At 40.7% G+C, this 9,443-nt stretch overlaps 2 protein-coding genes across 3 annotated transcripts in view; both read right to left on the bottom strand.

Moving 5' to 3' along the window:
- Window positions 1-180: 180 nt before the first annotated feature.
- Window positions 181-4,671, bottom strand: tmem30c (transmembrane protein 30C). Of its 2 annotated transcripts, XM_080903948.1 has the most exons (8): window positions 4,155-4,671; window positions 3,804-3,920; window positions 3,407-3,514; window positions 1,766-1,856; window positions 1,542-1,685; window positions 1,259-1,471; window positions 935-1,132; window positions 181-712 (listed from the first exon to the last, which is right to left on the bottom strand). In XM_080903948.1, exons 1-7 carry the CDS (start codon window positions 4,350-4,352, stop codon window positions 945-947), a joined length of 1,059 nt encoding a protein of 352 aa, XP_080760074.1. In that variant the 5' UTR covers window positions 4,353-4,671; the 3' UTR covers window positions 181-712; window positions 935-944. The 2 variants fall into 2 exon arrangements, with proteins under 2 accessions (XP_080760074.1, XP_080760073.1); XM_080903947.1 differs by having other exon boundaries at window positions 189-1,132.
- Window positions 4,672-4,824: 153 nt separating this feature from the next.
- Window positions 4,825-9,443, bottom strand: part of cmss1 (cms1 ribosomal small subunit homolog) — a 31,856-nt gene continuing 27,237 nt past the window's right edge. Inside the window, exons 2-10 of the mRNA XM_080903949.1 lie at window positions 8,101-8,234; window positions 7,508-7,579; window positions 7,245-7,380; window positions 7,089-7,148; window positions 6,898-7,000; window positions 6,751-6,811; window positions 6,566-6,653; window positions 6,401-6,489; window positions 4,825-5,081 (exon numbers count right to left, since the gene is read on the bottom strand). Of these exons, the coding sequence (XP_080760075.1) occupies window positions 4,998-5,081; window positions 6,401-6,489; window positions 6,566-6,653; window positions 6,751-6,811; window positions 6,898-7,000; window positions 7,089-7,148; window positions 7,245-7,380; window positions 7,508-7,579; window positions 8,101-8,234 (827 nt within the window). The 3' untranslated portion in view covers window positions 4,825-4,997. The remainder of the gene's footprint in view (window positions 5,082-6,400; window positions 6,490-6,565; window positions 6,654-6,750; window positions 6,812-6,897; window positions 7,001-7,088; window positions 7,149-7,244; window positions 7,381-7,507; window positions 7,580-8,100; window positions 8,235-9,443) is intronic.

Raw genomic sequence — 9,443 nt, 5'->3', positions numbered from 1 at the left:
AGGATTTGCTTGTCCAGTGTGTTGGACTGCCAGTGTAGCAGTTAACACACGGAAGACTGGCAGGAGACAAAATCCCAGTCTAAGAAGCTAGAGTACTCCCGGCCCCAAGCCTGGATAAACGGGATTGTGTAAAATCGAATCTACAATCAAATGTGGCTCAATCTGCTGCGGTGACCCGTTGGGAAATAAGAGAGGGGCCAAAGTACCTTCAGTACGTTTATTTGACAAAAACTGCAAAATTACACCCACTTTTTTTCAACCTGCCCATGCTTGTAGTCTCAATTTGTAAGTCTGAAGGTAACTTGGTACAGCAATATGCTAACAACTGAACCTGTAAATGTTTGCATTTAGCTAGGCTGCAGATTCTTAGTACTGTCAAAAGATGGTGTGGTGTGAAGTAGCTATAGCCAAGACAGAAACAACACTTGATTCAACAGGTCGTTTTAATTACAATCCTTTATTCAATTTTAAGATGTGGCACTTTGACAGTTTTTGCACACAAGGATGCAAGAATACACTTTGCATTAGGAAAATAAAAGTTGGATCTGTGCTTTTGTTAATGTAAGAATTCTAATAAATATTTATACATATTAACAGTACATGAGAAATGGTGTGTATTATAAAAGCAAACTTCAGCAAGTAAAAATCAAGTAAACACAGCTCAGATGTGTAAACACAGCAGCACCACGATAAACCCGTCACACGCGTGGATCTGAAAAAGAAAGCAGTTTTCCTTCACGTGCTGCCGCAAAATCGAAAACAACATTCCTATTTAAACCATTTTCCCCATCCATCATTTACTCACAAATGTTTAGCACTTAGCTTTTTGTTTCTTAAAAAAACAAAACAAAACTTCAAATCAACCCAGCAATAATCTCTTTTAATCTGCTTGTAAGTTTTTCCCAGCATTCCTCTCATTAGTTTCCTGAAGCACCTCTTCTTCTTCACTCCTTCATGTTCTTCCCATCTTTTCCAAACTTCCACCAGACCACCGTGAGGACGACAGCTGTCAGGAGGATCAGGCTGCTGGTTATGAGGTAAGCAATAGGCAGGAAATGGTTCTGACCTCCAAACCAGGTCACCGTTGTCAGCACCACTTCCTTTCTGCCTCGAAAATACTGCACGGGAAAGTCTGAAAGAGCAGGAGGTCAAGGCCAAAAATATCTGATCAAAGAGAAGCGTGTTTAAATTGAATAACAAAAGATGGAGGGAAAGTGCATTTGGGAGTTAAGATGCCTCTAACACAGTGAAAGGATACTGTAGGTTATATCGATGCTGTAATTGCCTGCTGGAAGCCCCTTCGTGAAGGGGTTGTCGTTTCGGAATAAGATTCCATAAAGTTTCTTGAAGTTGGGGAAAGCTGCCTCCCTCATCCATACAATGAAATCGTCATTGATAAAACCGTTGTTCATGGGATTGGAGGGATCGAGCTTGTACACGGGCTTCTGCCAGTATGGAGGTGGCGCCGTTCCTGTGGGGAAAACATTTAAAATGTGACACAAAATGATTTCTGAGGAAAGAAAAAAAAATTCCTCCTTTACCTTCAAACACTTCGGCTAGAGTCAAGTTGTCAGTCGTTGGGTTGCGGAACTTGATGTATTTGTCCGTGTACCACGTGAGGCCTTCCCGCATCAAAGGAACCTCACCTCTGCCGTTGGGATGATGATACCACAGGACGAAGGAGTCTGGGAAAACACATGCAAGTTAAGAGTGACAGGAAGGGTAGAGCAGCTAACTGATGCAGTGTGTTTTGAGTTGTGTTTACCGTTGAAGATGCTGTTGGCCACAGCGCCACAGGGAGCAATCGGGCGTCCGCTGGGATCTTTCAAAAATGGCTCACAATATGAACTTGGGTCCTAGGGAAGATGTGATATTTAATCAAGTCGAGCATTCAAGTAAAATTCAAGCTTCTTCAGCTTTAAACACTACAACGCATGTCTGGTAGCTGAAGATTCATGCATGTGGTCCCGAAACACATGAAACACACTAAAATAAGGTCTGTTGTCATAGATTCAACTACCGAAGGTTAATTTTAACTCCGCCAACAACATGAAAGCGCTGCTTCCACTAATCACCCAGCAATATCAGGGGTGTGGCTCATCCGTACTTCTGTTTTTTTATCTTCACAAACCAAGTACAACAGATGACATGACTTAGCTTTAGTGACCATACAAGTCAAAGTTTCTGCATGATTAGTGTGGTCCTGTTTCTATAACGGCTCTTTGGGGCTGAACATCTCAGAGAAGCCGTGTTGTGGGAGGAGATGAGCATCTCCTAATGCTGCCCAGCCTCTTCTTTAACCTCTGGAGTTAGACGGATCCATCTCTTTATTCAGAACTGTCACTCCATGCATAAGGTGACCCAGCAGCTTTATGCATCACACTGGGGAGAAACTTCATGTAACTTAACATCTTATTTTGTCTCAGAGTCAAATGAAGTTGACCACTGAAATAAAACAGCAGGTACTGCCCAGTGCACGCTGTCAGTTTTATATACAGGCAGTACTCTTCACACCCAAAATAACTTCAACTTCTTTCAACTGCGCCCATCAAGATGCAGCTGATTTAAAAAAATAAAATAAAAGGAGAAATGATGTGCTTTTCCCCCACATAAACAAGTATGGAATTAATACTCTTAGAGTCCAAGAAGAAAACCACTGATGACTAAAAAGAACACATTTGCCAAAAATCGTCTTGAAGATCCCCAGAACTTTTGGGAAAATACTCTGTGGACTGACGAGACAAAAGTTGAACTTTTTGGAAGGTTTGAGTCCCGTTACATCTGGTGTAAAACTAACACGTTTCATAAAAGATCACACCAACAGTCAAACATGGTGGTGGTTGCCTGCTGGTCTGCAGCTGCTTTGCTGCTTCAGGACAATGGTGAAATGCTGTAGTTGATGAAAACATGAATTCTGCTCTCTACCAGAAAACCCCGAAGGAGAATGTTCTGCGATCACTAAAGCTCCAGCATACTTGGTTATGCAGCAGGACAATGATCCGAAACTTCCGAAAGTCACCTCTGAATGACTCCAGATACATTTAAATGAATGTTTTGGAGTGGCCTAATCAAAATCCACACTTAAGGCATGACCTTAAACGGGCCATTCATGCTAGAAAACCCTCGAGTGAGGCTGAATCAAAACAATTCTGCAAAAAACAAGTGGTTCAAAATTCATCCAGTGATGTGAAACACTCAACACCAGATACAAAAACTTGACTACAGTTCCTGCTGCCAACGGTGGCGTCACCATTGATTAGGTTTAGGGGGCAATTACTTTTTCACAGATGATATTTGATCTGAAACATGCATGCGTGACAAATATGGAGAAAAATAAGATATGAGGAAGAGGGCAAATACTTATTTCTTGGCATTGTCAGCATTTCTGATGACATGACGATGATACCTTTAAATTTTTCTTCCTTCCAACCGTCTGCCCATCATCTCTGGAGTCCATGTATCTGCGAAGGTTCTGATGAAAGTTACGGAGTCCGTAATAGAAAAAGACATCTCCCTGGGACACACACACACATTCACATCGTCAAGTGGATGAGTGTAGAACCACAAATCCTAAGATGAATTTAAGCTTTAAGCTTCAAAGCACAGACAACAAACGCAAGCACTGACAGTGGGGCCTGTTAGATACAGAGTGTGAGAGTAATAATCTTCACACGAGACCCGCTTCCAAGCTGTTTCAGAGCTTTGTGCCATACTTAGCGTGTGCTACTGAGGCCTCTGGAGTAAGATTATAAGTGGCCCTCAAGTTAGGATTATGTTGTCACTCTGTGCCGAGAGGTTCTTACCTTAAATGGTTTGTCAATCCTAAAATTGACTGTGCAGATGCAGGGCTTGTTTGCGTTGCTCACATTTTTACGCATTTCAAAACACTCGTTGCAGGTTTCAGCCTCTGTGTAGTCCAGCTGAAAAGACAACGAGAGAGAGAGAGAGGGGAAAGTGCCGATAGTGAACTTGATCTTAAACTTTTTCAAACATAACCTTCGACCTTTCCTGATGTTGTCACACCCTGTTTTTATTGCACACAGAGGCATTGGGGCCTCTCTGACATGAACAAAGACAAATGCATAGCGCTCTTACGCCATCAAATTTCTAGAACTGAAAGTGAGTGTTTAGAAGCAAATATGGTTTTCACTCACCTTCATTTCCTGGGTGTTCTGCACAGTGAGAAGCAGCCATACTCCCAACAGCAGACACATCAAAGCCATAAAGTAGAAAAAAGGCAGCACGGTGTTAGCAGTTAGCATTGGAGACCAGGCAGGTAACCGCTGCTGTTTGAAAGCAGAGTTGTCGGGTCTCCGAGCCAAGGGCCCGGGCTTGCCTTTCACCTTCCCCATGAGAGCGAGAGCTTTGGCTTCAGAAGAAGAACTTGATTGACAGCTGGAGACTCAAAAATTGCGTGTAAACCAGCCCTCCTCTTGTCTTCCTGTTTTTTATTTCAGCGATATCTCTCTGCACACACACTCACACACCCCTCTGCTTGCCAAGGGATTTTCCCAGCAGGCTTTGCATCGTGGGGGCGACCGTTGTGTCCTGTTACTTATTAACCGCAATTCTTTACTCAACTACCTCTTTCTGTTACTTCCAATTTACCACAAGATTGTGTACTTCCGTCCTACAACACACAGACTTGTACAGAACAGGATTTTATATCGTCACTGGCTGCGGGAGATATCGGGGTGGTTCTGGGCCCCTTTCTATCTGTAGGATGCTGAATGGGGCTCCCCGGTGGTTTAAGTAAACTCATGACCTCACATTGTCAGTCGGGGGGACTTTCCAAGGTCAGAGTAAACAAAAAAAGGATGTGGCTTTAATTTGAAGTCTGTTTATTCATTCATCACACTCCCTGACATTGTGTTGGTCACAAAAGTGAACAAACAATGCCGTACATTTCACACAGGCTCTGGAAATATTAAAAGCTCGTGACAGGATCAGCACAAGGAATAGTGAAGACAAAGTCCCTTTAAATGTCAAGCAGTCAGTTAAAATAGTCCAATTTTGACTTTGTCTTCCTTACAGCGAGCCAAGACGCCACTCTCCAACAGCTTCATAAGATCCTGTTTGATCTGAAAAAAAAGAGGCAAATATGAAGTGAAATTAAAAGGGAACGAAAAACTAAAAGATCCTCTCCAAAAAGATTACTCTGCAATGCAAATAGGGTTCAATATTGAATAACTTTTAGCTCCTTCTATCTAATATTGTAGGTTCTCCTTGAGGCGACAGTTGCTGGATTTGGTGCCATGTAAATGAAATCAAAATGAACTGAATTTCAATGTAAAGTCTTTTCTTACTATAATAATTGTAGCATATGCATATCTATATGTCAACTTGTACCACCTCACCTCTTTAACAGGTGCATCAATCTGAATGAAACTTTGCATAAACATCACTTATAACCAGGAGCATCTGTGACTTCTATTAGTTAACCAAAAGTATCAAATGGATCAGGTGAGAAGAGCAGACAACACAGCTATGGAAGTCCCCCCACAGCCATTTTCTTGCTCCTTAACCCACGCTCTGTGCCACCTCCACAGTGTCATCAGCTTACAGCATACACCCAGTGCATTGCACACACAAAATAATGGAAGGTCAAAATATTAATTCAGGATAAATGTTTAGGATATTTAAAATAATGGAAATATTTGAAACGATTCACATTTTAACACTGTTTTTGCCGGAGACGGGAATTCTAGGAAAACAAAACTAAAGTCAAATTAGCCAGGCTTCAGAATCTACGACTAAACAAATATGTCCAGTTTTTAAAGGGTTAACCGCTGGAAAAAAGTCATAATGGTTTAAAACATCCCACGTTCATAAAGTATATGTTCAATTAAAAGATCTCCACTAATTTCTTCCTCCTTTCTTGTAGACAACAAGCCAAATCTAAAATAAAAAAAGTGCATCACAAATAATTAAACTAATTTTCTTCATAATGTATTTTAAAAGTTAACTTTTACACAGGAGTGAAATATTTAAAGGTTTTTCTGTTTTAATGTTGATGATTATTACTTACAGATCATAAAAATCAGGAATCCAGTTATTCAAATTATTACAACATTTGATTTCAAATTTGAGTAACTTGCTGATACATAAAAATGTCACTTTTTGACATCAATATTTTTTCAATCTTAGCATTTCTTTTTTTTTTTTTACTTAAAAAAAAGACAAATTTTTTCAGGTGATCTCTTTTCTTTTTCTTTGTTAATTAACTAAAGAAATACGTTTCCAATCTTAAGCGCAGCTTTACGGTGAGATCAGAGAAACAATGATCAGGGAAAATCTGCATGTTAATTATTATAAACAAAAGAAAAAGAAGCTCCAAGTCAAAGTGGAGTAACAGCAATAAAAACACATTTTTCTAGCCCAGCAGGGGGCAGTAGCTCACCTCAGGAATGTCCACCATCCTTCTGAGCTTCTGGTCCCTCCAGTTCCAGTCCAGAACCAGGTATCTCAATGCCTGCAAGCTCAAACCCTCTGGGGAACCAAATCAGAGTGAGAAGACTTCAAAAGCTTTGAAGTTAAACGAAAGAGGCCGATCACAAACACACACCTCTCTCAACGAGAGCGCTGATCCTCCCTGGTGTCCCCACTCCTATGTGGTAGATGCCTTTCTGCAGCAGCTTCACCTGCTCTTCTATCTATGCAAAAAAAAAAATGACACAGACAATCATTCTATGAAATCATTCACAGTTCACAATCTACACACCGCCTGTGATTAACAGTCATCTCCACTACCTTGATATGTTTCGCAAAAAGCTTCACAGCTTTGGCTTCACCCTTGAAACTAGTCAGCTGCCTGTGGATGACACAAACATTCCCGTCACGTTAATTTGAAAGTGGTAACTGGAGAAACACGACAAACATCAGTGGTCTGTCACTTACTTAATGAGCTCGATGGTTCGGAGAGCAGAGCTGCAGACGACAAGCAGAACCACAGAACTTTTTTCCGTGTGCTGCTTTTGAATCTTTGCCCACTTGGGAGCAACTAAGAGGAAAACAGAGCAATTAAAGTGATGGGTGTTTATAAGTGGAATCTAATGGAAGACTTGGTCAAAGTTTGCAACGGCACTCACTCTGTTTTAGATAAGAAGAGAGGGTGTGTGTCAAGTCATTACTGGACAGGAAAAAGGAGTCTGGAGGATGGGAGAGGACACGCTGATCTCTGTGAGTCAACATTTCAGCAGATATCGACTGAATGTGCAAGCTTAGGGTGATTTGCCTTGACTCACCCTGCACTTTGAGCTCCTCCTGCTCGATTACAGACCGCTTGTCTTTAAAGTACTGCGTAACCAGATCCTGCAGGTCAGCTGGACAGCCTGGTTTTGGCTCAGAGGTGGCCAAGACATCTGTTATTGTTTTCTTTTTCTAAAACAAAAACAAAACAAACAAACACACAAGTAAGAACCCCAGAAGCAGCCAAATGATAGCGCCACTTTAGCCAGTGCACACTGTTGTAGTTGATATTTGCAACACCAGGTGTCGCCACTCCCACCTTCCTCTTTTTGGGGGGTTTAGCAGACTTTTCATCCTGAGTCTCCTTCCTTGGAGGGATCATCTGCTCGTTCTGTGACAACAGTACATGCAGAAAACACAATTCAGGCAATTTATGTTAATGAACATTTGAAATTCTAAATACAAATTAAAATAAAACCTAATAATCCTCCGATGTAAAGAGCACATTTTATAATAAAATTTAAATGTGTCAAATTATATTATATTACAGTAAAAGTACATCAAAATGTCCAAATGCTAGGAAAAAAATCAAAGGATTTCAATTTCCGTCATCAGTTACTATGATAATTGTTTTTAACACTCTGGTTTATTCACTGTCTCAAAGAATGAGGGTGTATGTATAAGTATGTGGTGGACATTTATTTTGAAGGTGTTCCATTCATCTATCCTGACTTCTTTCTTCTTCCTTGCCAACGACTGTTGAAATGACCATTTGTGCCTGTGAACTGGTTGACTACAAAATGACAAGGACAGGCTCAGTCTTTTGCCCTATTAATATGATACATTTTCTTACACACTCTATACTGTAAAAACATCAAATAGGCAGCCTTTGTAGAGAAAGGACATAACAACCTGCTCATTATTTTTCTTCTTCTTGGCTTTAGCAGGCTTCTCTGTTACAATCTTCCTCTTCTCTGGTTTAGTCTTTGTTTTTTCTGCTGGCTTTTTCTTTTGTTCCGTCTCCTCCTCCTCCACCTCAGATGCATCTGGGAAACAGAGGGAGAATTTCCTCATTAAACTGGCAAAAGAGCAAATGCGTCCACACCTCAAACTATATTTAGTTCAGGTGAGGAACAGGAGAGACACTGTCAGCAGAGTAAAATGGGCACATTTAATGCGAAGGATTTGCAAATTGCTCTTTACAAGTTTTGGTTTTATGGGTTAATTTGTAACTATGCACACTATGACAAGAAGAAAATTGCTAAGAAGGGCCAACACCACGCTTGTTTAGTTTGATCCTTGGGCCAGTGATCTGCAAAGTGTGTTCAAGTCTTTGGGTTATTCATCAGATGTGGCTGCGAATGCACGTTTCAGTCAGAACTACACATCTAAATGCTACCTGAGGTAACAACAATGCAGCAGATCTCAAACAACGCATCTGGTTATATTTAGCCTCCCTGTTGCTACCACTTCTCTGTGCATTCCTCACATCTCATGCTACGGGTCACGCTTAGATCTTTTGGCATTTCTGGTTTCTTGGTGAAAAGCCTTTAAAACAGCTGTTGGAGTGAAATCAGTAGTAAATCAGAGCATTTTCCTGCAGTGTCTATCCTAAATGTGCTGTTTTATCACACTGGTGCCATTGCACTTCTTCCTGTGGCTCTGTAATATCGAAGACTTTTTTTGAGCCAAAGCTTTTACATGGCAGTGTTTCATTACTGAAAACTTCACATCGCTCGGACTGTGTGGATAATAAATAAGGCACATGCTACCTCTGCCAAATCCTGATCATTACCATCAAAACTCCTTTTACCATTAACGTGAAAACAAGAACTCTGGTGTGTATGTAAGCTGACCTCAAAGTGATTTTTCATTGGACAGTTTGTGGAACTATGGTCAGCATTTTCCAGCACTAACCAGTATATGTACTTGCATCTTGTCATCTTCTACTGGGTTCAAGGTGCTTCACATATGTAAAGGATTCAAAGGAAATAACAGAGCTTGCTATCCAATGTATATTTTCTTTACTTGATATATACATTTATGTTGGCTGTTCATTCTCTTCATTGCTGCTGGGAGGCTTTTATAATGAGGCATTTACAGAAAACACATTGAATTTGTTGCCAAGGTTACAGATTTTTAAGCATTACAACTTTTACCAATTCGGAGCTACAATGCTCTTTGAAGCTGAAATGAAAGAAGGGGCGTGTGGATATGCTCATATAATACGGCTGAGACACTTGAGCATCTGCCAC

Source organism: Rhamphochromis sp. 'chilingali', assembly GCF_963969265.1.
Source record: "Rhamphochromis sp. 'chilingali' genome assembly, chromosome: 14".
NCBI classification, from domain to species: domain Eukaryota; kingdom Metazoa; phylum Chordata; class Actinopteri; order Cichliformes; family Cichlidae; genus Rhamphochromis; species Rhamphochromis sp. 'chilingali'.
This window is presented reverse-complemented; position numbering and strand designations above follow the sequence as displayed.

Excerpts from the sequence above, each read along its gene's own strand:
- tmem30c (XM_080903948.1), bottom strand. The coding sequence starts at position 4,352 with ATGGGGAAGGTGAAAGGCAAGCCCGGGCCCTTGGCTCGGAGACCCGAC. Across the intron at positions 3,921-4,154 it reads AGAACACCCAGGAAATGAAG|CTGGACTACACAGAGGCTGA; the intron begins GTGAGTGAAAAC and ends TTGTCTTTTCAG. Across the intron at positions 1,857-3,406 it reads GAAGGAAGAAAAATTTAAAG|GACCCAAGTTCATATTGTGA; the intron begins GTATCATCGTCA and ends CATCTTCCCTAG.